Below are 16,024 nucleotides of genomic sequence, written 5' to 3' on the forward strand. Positions count from 1 at the left end.
CTAAGGTTCGAAAAAATATACGTAATAATAGACTAAGCTTCGCTTGTGTAAGCATGTGAATCACACGTGACACGCAAAATTTCTCCTGAGGTTTCAAACATGTGAATTTGCGAGGCATTTTTTGTAATATTACATCTTCATTTTTTAGATTGCAATGGAGCAAATGAGCACGAGTTGAAGTTGTGCTAGAAAAAAAAACTGGATTCGCTGGTGTAAAGAGGAGCAATAAAGACTTAATACTTCAAACATAAAATATTTGTACGATAAAGGATTAATGTAAGCTTTGAATGTAAACTCGATTAATGTAAATTTTGAATATAAACTCGATAAATGATTCATTCGAGTTCAACGAACGAACTATATCATAAAGGATTAATGTAAACTTGGAATGATTCATTCGAGTTCAACGAACTAACCGCCTTTTCTTGAAAAAAGCGGCTGTTTCTGATTGACCCAACTTGATAGAATAGTAGATGCATTTATTTAGTTTCTTCCAAACAATGATCACGAAGTTTTCAAATAATAAAAGTTAGTCTTTTTTGGCTTGTTTGCTGTGAGGTTTTCTGTTCCCTGAGAAAGTCTTCACCATAAACTTTGATAATTTCAGAGCTGCAATCACTCCCAAGCAAAAAAATCCGAGAACAACAGCAAGAACGCCAAATACAGTCGCTCGAATTCCAAACAGATGAATGCCAAATAACTGTTCAGGTTTTACATTGGTGTTTATTTTCAATCTTCCACTTATGACATCTTCGATAACCTCTGCGCCTTTCGTAAAGCCACCCAACGCAATCTGGTTGTCTCTGTACACTCTCAACTTTTCTTTCATTTGCGTGTATTTACTGTCCTCCAATAACTCAATAATGAGTGACTCCATATTTCCATAGTCAAAATTGACCATGTATTTTCCCAGTCCGTACTTCAGAATGATGTTAGAAAGGTACACCTGGTCTCCGAAACCGGGATGAGTGATCATGGGCTTCATGGCATAGACACTATCTTGAACTGAATTAGAGCCACAGTGGGTGACAAACAGCTTCACCTTGGAGTGTTGCAGAATCTTCCCCTGTGGAAGATATCGCCCAACAAACAGACGCTCACTGCTGACGGCTAAACAGTTATAAATTTTAGCGGCAAAAAAAAACAATTTTGAATACGGTCAGGGTGTTCTAACACAATTAAGCAGAAATTTTACCATGAACTGAAAAAACTTCGAAATTTAAAAGTAATCTATCATTTAATGCCCAGCAACCCGGTAAAAATTTATCTGCAATATTTGCGCTCAATAACACAAAAAACTGAAACCATTCTAACGTTCTGTCGTTATTCCGAGGTCTTCAATCATCGCTGTCTTTACAGCCCAAATAAAATAAAAGTTCCGTTGATTCTTCAGCTGTTCGTAGAACTTTATCAATTCGTCTGCATTCTTCATAAATACTGTGCCCATGCTGATGAAAATAACTGGCCCATCGGCCTGTTCTATAAAATCAGTCAGCTCCCGAGTCAACTCCGAGTACATCAACTTGTCAGGAACAAAGCCTAAAATACAGAAGCCATTAGAAACAACAGCATCCAAAATTAAAGAAAAACAAGAATAACCGACTGCTGAGCAAGTAGCCCAGAATGTTCAAACCTGATTGAAGAAGAAATCCACAAAAGAAATTGCGAAAATCGAATAGTTTCCTGCTATGATACACTATGCTTTAATATGCTACCACTTCTGACCCCTCTACGAAAAATGAATAGAAACTGTAAATAGATCCTTGCAATTCCAAGGAAGCGCAAAGGAACCTTCAAAAACTAGTTTTCTAGGAGTAAAAAAAAGTTTTCCAGCAGAGCAAAAACTAAATACACGCGAAGATAATTTTGTCAATTCCATGAATTCATTTGAGATCTTAATTAGATTTTACTGCAACTTCGCTCCAACATAGACAAATCATTCAAAGTTTTCAAAATTAGGTCGGTGACTTTTAATTCAAAATATAAACCGTAACATTTGGGAGCTTTTTAGCGATACAATACCAAGGTGAATTTAATCTTTAAAACCACTTATTACAAAATTCCAACTATTTTTATGTTAGACTTTATTATTTAAAAGGTAACCCTCTTAGTCCCCAATATAAGGCCAAAAATCAATATTTAGCCCAGAGAAGGCGGTCGCAGCGCACATTCCTCAGTATGCCGCAGACGCTGTTTTTACCATTGAAAAAATGTAATGTTCTTAATTTTTTTCTCCAGTTTTTTAATGTTCTTAATTTTTTTCTCCAGTTTTTTTCGAAAGTGAAATTTTCATTATAATTACTCATTGGAACTAGAATCACGACCAAAAAAGCTTTAATTCAGTGGCGAAGCAAAACTGCTCACCACCTGTGATAAAAAAGAGAATGACTTTCACTACTCGCACATGAACCACGAAATCGAAAAACTTCAAAACATTTCAAAAAAATCGGAAAATTGCAAAATCCGAAATCTTGGAAATGAATTACCTGCAGAAATTTTACAAACAGTGGCTAAACGAAGCTGCTCACTTTTCGAATACAACACGAACATAAAATGACAAGGTAACCGACAGATATGAGGCCGTAGAAATTCAAGGCAAGATAGCAGAAGAGGCCGAAGAAAAACTCAATATTTTTCAAAAAATATCGAAAAATCAATCTAACAAAACTTTTCCTACATTTGTCTTGATTGCGACTTGTATAAAAAATCTTTCCAAGAAAATATGCCAAACAGTAAGACATTTAATTGTTTCATAAACATCGAAACGAACTTATAAGGCGGTAACAAAACCGACAATTCTTGAGCAGACACGTTGCGCCGATTCCCCATCAACGCATTTAGATGAAACAATTTAGTTCTTCAAACGACTGAAAAAGAAGCCTCTAAGCCGATATATTACAAGTCAAAACCTTTTAAGCCGAAAAAATATATATATAGTCAACGTACAGGTAGAAAAGAGTCAATGAACGCAAGTAAACAAAAAAAAAATATTTTTTTTTACCTTGAAAATCTCAACTTTAGATTTTCGAAGAAAAAATAGATGCCCTTAAAGCTTTTTGAATAACTAGAGCAATTCATGAATGGAACTATTTTGATCAAATAAACCCAATTTTAGAAAACTGGATCAATAAAACAATTTTTATTTCGATGGGAAATCTGAAAATTAAATTCCACTTTCGAAACTAGAAGTGGATCAGGTTTTTCGTGATATTTACACTTTTGCTGTTCGATAGTGGATTTTTCCTTCCTTTTAACAAAATAATTGAACTAAACATTAAAAGAAATCAATAGTCAAATCGCGGAAAAGTATATTTGAGCCTGAAAAAAAAAAGAAAAAAAACCATCACGACCTATACAAAAACTGAAATACGATCTAACCAAACTTTTCTTACATTTGTCTTGATTGCGACTTGTATAAAAAATCTTTTCAAGAAAATATGCTAAACAGTAAGACATTTAATTGTTTCATAAACATCGAAACGAACTTATAAGGCGGTAACAAAACCGACAATTCTTGAGCAGACACGTTGCGCCGAATCCCCATCAACGCATTTAGATGAAACAATTTAGTTCTTCAAACGACTGAAAAAGAAGCCTCTAAGCCGATATATTACAAGTCAAAACCTTTTAAGCCGAAAAAATATATATATAGTCAACGTACAGGTAGAAAAGAGTCAATGAACGCAAGTAAGCAAAAAAATATATTTTTTTTTACCTTGAAAATCTCAACTTTAGATTTTCGAAGAAAAAATAGATGCCCTTAAAGCTTTTTGAATTACTAGAGCAATTCATGAATGGAACTATTTTGATCAAATAAACCCAATTTTAGAAAACTGGATCAAAAAAACAATTTTTATTTCGATGGGAAATCTGAAAATTAAATTCCACTTTCGAAACTAGAAGTGGATCAGGTTTTTCGTGATATTTACACTTTAGCAGTTCGATAGTGGATTTTTCCTTGCTTTTAACAAAATAATTGAACTGAACATTAAAAGAAATCAATAGTCAAATCGCGGAAAAGTATATTTGAGCCTGAAAAAAAAAGAAAAAAACCATCACGACCTATACAAAAAACTGAAATACGTTCTTCGACTCCTTAAAAAGAAAAAACTGGTATATTGACGGAGTTGATAAATTTACACGTAACATAAAAAAATCGCATTGAACGGGCATTTAAAATGCAGTCAAGCTCAAAAACTATCTGTTCGCTGACGAAGTCAGATGACCACCATTTTTTGACCATGTACAAGCTATTTTCAAGGTAAAAAAAATTTAGCTTGAAAAACCACCACGCCGTGTAGCTTGAAAACTCACATAATTTCTTCACATAAATTCTTCGAGTTTCTTCTAACTTTGCGAGGCAACTAAAAAACTTCCTTACCAATTGAAATCACGTTTTCCATTTTGAATCCATTCGGATGAATAATTGGTTGAGCACCGTGAGCTATGTACATGGAGAACTGTTGAGTGTAACTGAAAGGCCACAGTCCATTATTGTAGTCAACCTTATCCCAACCATTTTCCGCGTGTATTAGATTGACTGACCGGTAGATGGGGTACGAAATTGCAAGATCATAAACACCGCTAAAGAAAGCACTCATCAATGCCATAAGCAGACTCGGTTTCTCCTGAACAAAACAATTAAGTTTCATAACTTCTTCCTATTAGCCTATCTTAACAATTTTTAATATAATCAGTTTGAAAACTACGCACCCACGGTGTCTCGGTGGGGATTTCGTGCCTATCGAAATAAAGAGGCTTCTCTGAGTAGGGTTCCATGATCGGCCCCATGAACTGAGTGACAACAGGAATTTTATGTTTTTTGGCCGCTATGGCTGCTCCATTTGCGACCAAATCAATGAACATACCATCGAAAACGACTTCCGACGATTTCAGAAAATCATCGACGGCGTGGTACAAAAGAACGGTTCCGTTTGCATGCATAATGTAGTGTATCTTCCAGAACTGTGCTACGACATTCGTTGAGAAATCGTGTTCCGGGATGACTTGAAGTTCGTGAAGAGCCGCCACATTAGGTGCAAACTGTTCAACCAGTTCGGAGCACATATTTGTTGTAAGCAATGTGACATTATGCTTCCGCTCAGTCAAAGATCGTATAATACCTGAAAACTCATATTGCAATTAATTTATTTGTGAATAATCTGCCCATCAACCAGCTATTTTCGAGATCACAAAAACAGGCTAATTAAACTTAAGTGTCTGAAAAAAGAATTTTTTTTCTTCTGTTAGCTTTTTTTTTGTAAATAAGGTCCAAAGTTATCATTGTAACCGAATTGTAACACCTGCGCACAACAAACCGGAGTTGAAAGAAAATCAAAAAGATTAGCCTGATGAGGCTACGGGTCTATCAGATAAGTACACCAGCTGCAGAGATTTTGATAAAAAAGAAAATTTCACACGTTTTCGCAATTATGTGCATCATCAGGATTTTTCCAATAAACTAATCTAAATGTCAATTAAACATCAATTTACAAATGTTATTTACAATAATTTACATACATTTTTGGTTCTAAACCAACATGTAAGAAATTAGCCAATCACATTTGACTTCTAAAATTACTATTTAGATTATAATACTTTTAACCTCTAAAATAAATTAAATGTAACAGTCGCCTACCTAAGTCACATATGAGGTTAAAGAAAAATAGGCCCTATAACCATTGGCTCAAGAGTCAGGGACACTATCTCTTGTGTTTTTCTACCTCAAACGTTCGGAGCCAATTCGGTTCACTTGCGACATGAGACTACAGTCCGCGTTACGGCTTAAAGGTTTCTACTAAAATACCCCCGAATCCAGAAATAAGAACGCCCCCATGCTTAGGTCAAAACACACTCAAGTATTTAAATTGGTTACTTACATACTGACACGACTTCTAGAATCGAGTAACTAAATTAATAAGCAACTCTAGAGTTAATTCGGTAATCAAGTTTAACTCAAGAAGTTTGAAGTGAATAAGCTTTGAATCAAGACACAAGTGTTCTGTTTGGACTATTGGGCAGCTTCAGCTGTCCACCTTTCCACCGAAGGTTCACTCTGGTCCACTCGATCTTCTCTGTTTCTTCTCGTCACGACCAGCGACTTCGATACCGACATCGTATCGGGCATCTAATTTGAAATATCGGTATCGGTATCGTTTTTACTGCTTAAGTGGTATCGGTATCATTTTTTCTGAAAATAGCTTTTGAGTATCGGGAAAAGTATCGTTTTGTATTGTATCTTTAAATAGACTCAGAAAGTTGGAAGGTACACGGGCGATTTAAGTTGGAAGGTACACTTTGAAACAAGATTAAAGAAGGCAAACCAAGTACTGTACCTCCTGAGAAGAAACCTATCAGCAAAGATAAATACGTTTGTAAAGTTAGGTCTGTATAAGTCACTAATACTCCCAGTGTTATTATACGGACTCTCATGTACACATATATCGAGGGGGGATCAATTGCAGTTGGAGCGATTTCAAAAGAAAGTAATCCGTTGGATCACTGGAAATAAAACGGGAGTGTACATCAACGAACTACGCTTGCTAAACATTTTACCCCTGCCCATGTTCATCCAGCTAAATAACATCTTACTTCTTGCCAGTCTTGATTCTAATGAACGAAATGAAATAGTGTTAAACAGGCGAACCACACGGGCTAGAAATACAGAAATTTTTGAGATGCGAAAAGTGAGAACGGAAAAAGCGAGAAACCATAATCGGTAAATCGATTAGAACCATATATTCATTTTGATAAACGAATCGGCCTCAAGACGAGAATTTTAAACACGATGTGGAAATTTGTAAACGAGAGATTTTCAGAAATGACAACGTGCACGTGGCAATTATTCTGTGATTGTATCACGTGCAGAAACAAGTGGACATTGTTTTAGAGAAGACGCCGGGACCAAGAATCCCAACAGCAGTGCTGTGAATCCCCAACAACAACAACAACAACAAATAAAAAACCTTTTGTCGAACATTTGTGACATTCGACCAGAATGGCCAAAATGCAATTTGTGCAGAATTCGGAATTTTAGCAGTAAGCCTTCCGGATTGGTGGTTTTTAAGAACTAAGAGCGTTATTGGAACGTTTGGCCAGACGGTGAGGGCTGGAATATTCTAGTATTTTAAAATTTCAAAAATTCGAATGATGACGTCACATTTCTGAGAAATGCTGAAACGGCCATTTTAACAAAAAACGAGAGAGAAAACACAACAACAACATTAGTTGCGCTGACGATAGCAACGACAATCGTGATTGAAAAACAGCAGCAGATTGCAGAGAACGTTCCGAGTTGCAACTATTGTGCTGCTACAATAGTTGCAAGGCCGTTGCGAACAACGGTGAAGGGTAAGAGACAGCCTTCCGGATTAGGAGGAAATCAAGATTAATGAGCTTGATTCAGCGGATTCGTCAATCCGGAAGGGTAAAGGAACTAGAACTTTTATCCTGTTGCATAAACTTTTAGCTTCCTGTCATGTCCTGACTTGAATTTAATTAATATCTAGATTCATTTTGATAAGGATGAGAAGCTAGGAGTTGGGGGAAAGGGTTGATCCATCTTCGATGGAGATGATGATTTTTATCTACTGAACAAAAACAATAGTAATATAATAAGTAGTAACCCTGTTTTTAGGAGTGACCTCGTGGTCTGGGGATACTGAGACCCAGCCGTGAGCTCACTATTTGCATGTAATTAAGTTAACTTGAGCGTTCTGGTCGAAGCCGGAGAACAGTAACGTTTTTGTCGACCCGATGTTAGAAAGACCACCGAAAAGTACTGGCTTGGTAGAGACGGTGAAAAGCATGCAAAGCTCTGTTTAGACGTTAGCCAGTCGTCTTAAGACTTAGTTTTGTTATCCGTCGATATGTATCTTCCGGGCGAATGTTACATACATGTTTTTATGGCGCTTCTGGGTGTTATTCTTTTTAACATCATGACCGGCAGAACCGTTAACGAGCACTCCGCGCCGAGCGGATGCTCACACTAACGCCCTTATTAGGCCTAAACCGCCGGGGGCGGAGGGGTAGTTCGGAGCGCGGAAGCCCTCCGGATTACCGTGAATAGCTTTTTAACTTAGTTAAGACCGAAAATTCACGAACCAGGAAGGGTGGGGGGATCGGCCATTCCCTCATCCCCTGAGTGGTTTGTGACCAAAATCACTTAAAGATATAAGTAAAACCAAACAAAAAGTAGTATAGTACCCAAGAAAAACAAAAAACATAAAAAATTGCCGAAAAAACCAAAAACAGTAAAAAAGTAAAAAATCAGTAGAAATCATCCCCCCAGACAAGATGTGATCCGAACCCCCGTTTGTTGTTGATAGATATATTGTTGTTACAGGCATTTATATCAGTCAGGATCGTTACGATCAGTTTTGTAGCCCGTTTGTGAGGCTTGTACTGTAGGGTTATTTGAGCATTTAAGCACGTTAATGATAAATTGCGCTCAATCCGGAAGGGTCAGCTGATTTGCGCTCAATTCGGAAGGGTCTTGGGTGAAGACCGATCCGGCAAGCAGTACAAGGAGCAACAAGAAGGGGCTCAACGACAACAACAATCGACTGTTGGGTATCGTTAACAAGTTTTGTAGCCCTTTTGGTACAAAAAGTAAGATAGTAATCTGTGGGGGGCTCGACAGTGCTGCACTGTAGTGACCCTTCACCGAACTGCGAATATCCGAGTTAAGCACCTTAATTCGGATATTGAGGAAACCCGGAGGGGTATATTATTACTAATATTATTATTTATATAGCCTATATTATTAGTCTTATATCGTTTTTCAGTGAAAAACAACGAAAACAGACCGGTTTTTAGGGTCAAAATAGCGATATTTTGATCCCCCCACAAGTCGCGATTTTTGAGATATCGATATTTTTTGAAACGTAAAAAAGCGCTAAGTTAGTGTGTTACAACGTAACTGCACTACCATAATAGATAGAACCGGTTAAGTTTAGTTCGAAAGTGGTTGGAACTATTTTGGAACCAAAAACCGAATTTTCGTGATTTTTGAGAAAACGGAACACTATAAATTTAGAAAATTTTTTGAAATTTTTGAGTTACGACAGTAAAATTAGTTGTTCGGACAACGTCCACTAGTGAATCTACGAGTTTTAAAACCCGCTACCCGAAAGCCTTCCGGGTTACAGAGAAATCGAACATAACGTGTTTGATTTGGTGGATTCATCAATCCGGAGGGGTCCAGGTAGCATAGTTTTTCGCAAATTTTTTCTGCCAAAGCGTTTTAGATCGGGTCTTTTGAATTGAACTAGAAGAGTATAGGCCTTCTGAGCTCGGATCAATAATTTTTAGGTCGGAAGGACCAGAATTGCGGAAAAAGTTAGGTGGAACCTATAAATGAGAAATTTTTTGAGTTTGCAAGAAAGACGTTTTGGCTAATAACTTTTCGACAGCTGGACAGATCCGGTTAATATTGGTACCATTAGATCAGAAATTAGCTGAACTTACTAGTAGGAAAGAGAATTACTCGAAAAAGCCAGCGAGAAAATTTTTTGAGATTGTTTTTAGCAAATTACACAAATCCGGAGGGGTACACCCTTCACGTTTTACAAATTTTTCTGAAAAACCCTTAGACCCCTACCAAAAGGTAATAGCGGTTGAATAAAGTAACTTTAGGCCGTTCTAGGCCAAAAGGGAGGGCTAAAGGCACAGCAAAAGCTTAATCGAGCCGAAGTAGGGCCAGCGATAAGACCCTTCACCGTTAGCGTGAATTGTCAAATAAGAGGCTTAACTTCAATCCGGAAGGGTCTAGGAAGGTAGTACATACCCTTCCCAGTTAATTGAAAGAGCATAATTGCATCGGAGAACGTATCCGGAGGGGTATAGGTTGAAAAAAGGAAATCTCCGAAAAGCCACTTTTACAAAACCGGAGGGCTCCCAATCCGAAGGGGTCAAAGATTTTTCAAGTTAGGAGGGGTCCGAATCCGGAGGGGTCTTGTATCAACCAACTCAGAGGGGTCCAAATCCGGAGGGGTCTAGATTCTATCAATCCGGAAGGGTCCTATTTGTGCCAATCCGGAGGGGTATTATTTTATTAAGGACTTAGGTAAACGAAAGAAAGACTAAAAAGCGAGAAGTATTAGGTTATTAATACACAGGCTAGGTATCAGTGACTGCACTGGTAACTTGCCTTTCAAAAAGAACCAGACTAATACAAAACAGGTCCGAACTCGGATATTCGCGACACTAAGTCTAAATTAAAAAGAGCGTGACTCATTGGTGTGGATTGAAACATAATACGTTTTTGGGAAAAGCGACTGCCCTGAGGATTTTAGTAGGTCTAGCTCGGGCAGTCCGAAGGCAGATAGGTAACACAGTACTCGGTGGGTGCAATAGACGCCCACTTGAGAAAATTACTGCCTTCAAAGTTTTGTCTGTTTGGTGCAGCACCAAGCAGGAAAAGCTTTTTCTTTAAAAGACAGGTTTGACTATTGTACTGCGACCGACTAAGAATACAAGACACATACGTTTTTTTATATATACATTCATATTGTGTCAATATATATTTTTGTTTTTGATTTTAAATCAACGTAAACTGTGCTTGATTGGGTAGTGAATACACTATCTTTTAAATTGACTGATAACATCATATTATGCTAGTTTCCAGATCTTTGGACCGATAATCGGTTAGTGTGAATAAATTTTATACAAACTGTACTCTGACAACATACAGGGATTCGTAGTCACTATTTAATAGAATCTGGTGAAATTAATTGTGTTGGGTCATTATTATTGTTAATAAAACTATAAGGTCTCTAGCAATTGAGTCAAGAGTAGGCATTGGAAAGTGACAAATAGAGAATGAGTCTAGACAAGTCAAGGATACCAAAACGAGGTAATAGCTCTAGGAAATTCATACCTGAGAAACAAAGAAAAACGATGACCGATCCTTTTGTGGATTGGATCAAGCGATCCCGGTCTGACAAAAGGGGGACGGTTTCAGGCAGAATGGTTGAAACGAGAAGTCAGAAGACCTCAGAAGAGCGAAGAGAACTGTTAGAAGTGGAGGTCAATACGGACCAGACCATGAATGACAACCAGGAAGTAAATGGACTGGAAGGAAGAGGCAGAAGGCTGGCGAGTGAATCTACCCCGGTAGAACAAGGCCATGATTTTGCCACTTCCACCGGGACATTGGATCGGGAAGAGATGTCGGAACTGTCCGACATCTCAACTGAAGTAGCGGCAACGAGAAGATCTCCGACAGACAACACTATGATGGCAGGCGGAACTGGGAAACAAACAACGTCATCATCGTTCTCAGAAAGAATGAAGAACACCTTCGGAAACATCTTTCCATTCACCATGGGAGGAGGTGCGGTGAACGAAGTTGAAACCCAGAAGGAAGAGGATGAAGAGGAGCAAGGGGAATTTGGATCTCAAGTCAGCCTCAATAGTTCGATCCAGGAGATTGAGACACACGTCGGAAGAGAGACTGGAACCATGGACAAATTTGGTGTAGTGACAACGATAAGCAAAGAGGCAAACACACCAGGCCAGTCAAAAGACTTCGCGATTAGAGCAAGTTCGGAGCCACAACCTGGTGAGAATAAAACCAGAGGGCTCGGCAACGCGTTAATTGATCCTGAAATAAATAAAGAAAAGACGTTGAAGCAGAGAGTCAGGGCCCGGATCTCGACAAGCACGAAGTTACCTGGGACCGACAGGGTTACACCACCACTAGTAACGCCACTCGTGGATAACGGGGCAGCACTAGAGGAAGCCTTAAACAACATAGTGGACAGTTTAGGAGAACAAAACGAGCAAATGTCAATAAGGATGAGTGAACTAGAAAGAGCAGTTCACATTGAGAGGGAAAGGCTGCGGGAATAAATAAACCGCAACAGACAAGAAGTTGACAGGAGCGAAAAACGCTTGAAAGAGAGAACGGATGAACACATGACGAGGAACTTGTCGCGAATGACAAGAGAGGCGGAACAGAGGGAGTTACGCTTAAGAGCCGACATGGAGAAGTTAAGAATTCAGCAAGAGCAATCTCTTGGGACTCTTGACACAAAGATAGATGCGATGATGGAGAGGCGAACTCAGGCTATCATGGATAGGTTGGACGGGCTACTAAGCAGCAAGAGTGGACCAAAAGAAGGAGAACCGAATTCGGGAGGTCCCAGCAGGGAACCGAAGGTGAACTTCAATGAACATCAAAAGAGGAAGACGTATGGATCCACTAGAGGCAGGGGCAGTTCATCAGGCTATGCCACAAGGGATAATGGAGCATGGGGCCCGAACAATAGAGCAAGTTCAACGGGGAACAAACAAACCTCTAACGAACGACCAACGCAAGGCACACATGCGACTGGGAGAAGTGATTCCGGCAACAGGGGGCATGCAAGCCCGAGGAGGAGTCATGTGGGCCAAGCGGGAAGTGCTCACGGTGATTCGGATTGCAGGGATGCACCGCACACAGAGCCTTCGACGAGGTGTGAGGACACTCAAACGGGACACTCAAGGGATGCTACTGCAATGGCCACGGCATTTGAACCCCTGAACAGGTCTCTGGAGACATTCCTGACGAGGTTATCTAAAACCAATGAACGCAGTGAGAAGTCCAGAAGAGTCTTTAAGAAGCCAAGATGCTACAAAGACGAATCTGATGGCTGTATTGATACCTGGATAGAGGTAATGAAGCTGCATTTCGAGGAAGAGGACTTGTCTGAGAGACAGGAATGCAGAGCGCTCACCAGCAACTTAGAAGGGACAGCCCTGAACTGTGTCATGGCCAAAAAACAGTATCAACGTGACACTGCAGAGAAAATCTTCGAAATCTTGTTAAACCGTTTCGGATCAGGGGTGCAGGGGCACCAGGCGATGATGCGCTTCGAGAAACGGAGGCAACGGGAGGATGAAACCATAGACAAGTTTCTCGATGATTTGGAAATGCTGAGAAGACGCAGCCAACCGGATGAGTCAAACCGAAGGATGAACCTGGCCGTAGCCTCAAAATTCGTCGATGGTGTGAAAAATGATGAACTTCGTACGATGCTAGCAACGCATTACACACCACTATCAACTAATGCGCCAACACCGGAGGAGTTGAGGCTCAAATCAAAAGAGTATCTATTGTTGAAACCTCCTTCGAGATCTGGATATTACAAGAACAATTATGGCAATTTTAACAACGGACCAGCAAACCAAGGGAACAATTGGTACAAACCGAGGGATGATATGGACAAGAGACGCTCTTGTGCTAATTGTAGTTCGACAGACCATCATGTGTCAGCATGCCCAGCTTACAAACAAGGCATGAAAGCAATAGGCTTTAGCATCGAGGACGAAGATGCGTCAGAGTTGGACCATGAGGATTTCATGAGGGGAGTAATTGCGAAATTCGGCCCGAGGTGTTTCTTTTGCAACTTGGAAGGTCATTTTAAATCAGATTGTCCGCAATTCTGGGATGCAGTGGCAGACATCAAGCATCCAAGACATGAAGAAGCTTTGTCAGGAGTGAAAGCCAGCAAGGCTCGACTTTTGAGCGAAGCGGAGGCACGCAGAAAGGACAAACCTCAAGAGCTGGCGGCAAAGAAAATGCAAGCGGTAACAGGGGAGACACATGAGCCGGAACCAGCAACTGCGGCTGAGGACTTCAAGATCGATAATAAGGCAGCCGCAAGGGATGCGCTAAATAGAGTACAACAGGAATTGGTCACGAAAGAGATCGAACAAAAAGTGAAACTTGAACTGGAAAATGAAAAGCTTCAGGAGCAATTGAATACCTTCGTAGCAACGGAGGTCGATGAGACGAAAACACCAAGCAGTTTAGATATGAAACTTAAAGTGATCTCCGGTAAGAGGTTCGGCATGGCGCCGCAAGGAAAGAAGATACAGTCGATAATCTCAGTGGCTGGACACCAGGTAATAAGAAATCTGAGTGAACCATCAGAGTTCACTTTAATGCATTTGGACACGTATGCAGATTGTCTGAGGCAGGTGGAGCCACGCACTGAGTCGAGAGCTGTGCGAGCACTACTAACGACGGGTGGCCCTCGCGTGAAGAAACTTCATGGACACTACCTAGAAGTCTATGGGCCGTATCAAGTGATGCTGAACGTGGATGGGATCAGTATCTACACCAGGACTTATGTAATAACAGATGATGACCAAATAGGGCAGATCTATATGGGAGAAGAGGAACTCAAGGTCCGTAGGATAGGCCATGACGCCATGATGGAACAAGACGCAGTACACATTGGATATGAAGAAGATGTGACAGCACATCTGCTCGACACCAACGGAACAAAAATCGGAGTCACAGGGCTTCTGGACTGTGACTGGTAAACTCACCAGGAGCGGTGGTGAGTGTGATGCCGATAAATCACACTGGTACAATCACACTCACCAGGAGCGGTGGTAAGTGTGATGCCGATAAAAACCTGGGAAAAGATGGGCTTCACGCGGGAAGATCTGATTCCTACGAATCTCCGACTGGCCGCCGCAAATCGAGGAGCTATCTACGTAGCCGGAAGAACACCAATAACGGTCCTTCACATGGGAGGACGAGATCTTTGGATGAGCTTCCTGGTGGTAGAGAATCTGGACGACGCCGACCAATTCATCTTGGGCAGAGACTTTGTCAGGAATTTTGACGTGATGATTGACTTGAACAACGGTCTGATACGGATTAGAAACCCGGACCGAAAGTAAATTAAGAGACCAATTAATAGGATAATAACAGACGAAAGCAAAGTACCAATTTTTTTGGATAGAAAAGTAAAATTACAACCAGGACAAGCTGTGGTAGCAATTTTTAGAATGAGAAATTTGAATTCGTTAAGTGACAGTAAACAGGTTTGCTTAGTACCGAATCCAAATAGTCAGAGTTCGGTGATTTTAGGCCGGAGCTTCTCGGTAACGCGAAACGGACTGTGTGTCAGTGTGTTGTTGAACACACTGGACACCACGGTTTCAATCCAGCGTGGAAAGAAGCTTGGCTACGCTTTGCCGATGAGGACCGACTATGAGGAGACAGAAAACTTGAAGAAACATAATGTGAAAGATTGTCCTTATCATGCCAATAAAGATAAAATTTTAAAGAGGATTAATGAATTAAAATCTATTCATAAATTGTTTTCAATGAAATCCGAAACGGACGACGGCTTATCAAGCTGCTCGAATTTTCCGGAACGCCCCTCGCCATACGAACTAGAATCTGACAAACCGGTTTTGCCAGAGATAGAACATTTAAAAGGAAAAATAGGTGAGGGAGATTTCGAAAAATTGCGGGACCTCCTAAATCGGAACGCCGAAGTATTTTCAAAACATAAGGCGGACATCGGTTGCTGTAATTTCGTCGAACACGAAATCGAACTAGAAGAGGGCGCCGTTCCCCATAGGGAAGGCGCAAGGCGAATGACGCTACAAAAATTGGAAGCGTGCCGAGCGGAAATAGAAATGTTGCTTGAATACGACATGATAGAACCCTCGAAATCGCCATGGGCTTGCGGAGTAGTAATGGCGAAAAAGAAAGGGGGCAGCTTAGATTTTGTTGCGACTTTCGTTACTTGAACGCGGTAACGATAAAAGATGCGTACCCGATACCGCGAATAGATGAGAGCCTGTCTAAACTTGGTGATGCCAAGTTCTTCACCACATTGGACTTAGGTTCTGCCTTCTGGCAGGTCCCTCTGCGAAAGAAGGACAGAGAGAAAACCGGATTCGCGTGCGAATTGGGGTTGTACCAGTGGAAGAGGATGCCTTTCGGCTTGTGCAATGCAACAGCAGTTTTTCAAAGGCTGATGGCTCAGGCTTTGACAGGAGTGACCAAAAAGTACGGGAATCTCTTAATGTGCTACGTGGATGACGTAGTCATAGCGACACCAACCCTGGAGGATCACATTGATCGACTCGATGAGGTCTTCGGATGTATGAAAAGAGCAGGCTTGAAATGCAAACCATCGAAATGTGAAATCCTTAGGGATTCGATCAAGTACCTGGGAAGAATGGTGGACAGGCATGGCGTGAGGCCAGATCCGGAAGCAGTAGAAGCAGT

General features: G+C 40.5%; 1 protein-coding gene across 3 annotated transcripts in view; it reads right to left on the minus strand.

Moving 5' to 3' along the window:
• Positions 1–211: 211 nt before the first annotated feature.
• LOC134842269 (UDP-glycosyltransferase UGT4-like) overlaps positions 212–16,024 on the minus strand; it is a 29,472-nt gene continuing 13,659 nt past the window's right edge. Inside the window, exons 2-6 of one of the 3 annotated variants that reach the window (XM_063858536.1) lie at positions 4,714–5,123; positions 4,546–4,628; positions 4,382–4,473; positions 1,315–1,539; positions 212–1,110 (exon numbers count right to left, since the gene is read on the minus strand). In XM_063858536.1, the coding sequence (XP_063714606.1) occupies positions 530–1,110; positions 1,315–1,539; positions 4,382–4,473; positions 4,546–4,628; positions 4,714–5,123 (1,391 nt within the window). In that variant the 3' untranslated portion in view covers positions 212–529. Of the gene's footprint in view, positions 1,111–1,314; positions 1,540–4,381; positions 4,629–4,713; positions 5,124–5,879; positions 6,701–16,024 lie in introns of those variants that run through there. The other 2 variants (XM_063858537.1, XM_063858535.1) reach the window with 2 other exon arrangements.

The sequence above is a fragment of the Symsagittifera roscoffensis genome, chromosome 3 (assembly GCF_963678635.1).
Source record: "Symsagittifera roscoffensis chromosome 3, txSymRosc1.1, whole genome shotgun sequence".
Taxonomy (NCBI): domain Eukaryota; kingdom Metazoa; phylum Xenacoelomorpha; order Acoela; family Convolutidae; genus Symsagittifera; species Symsagittifera roscoffensis.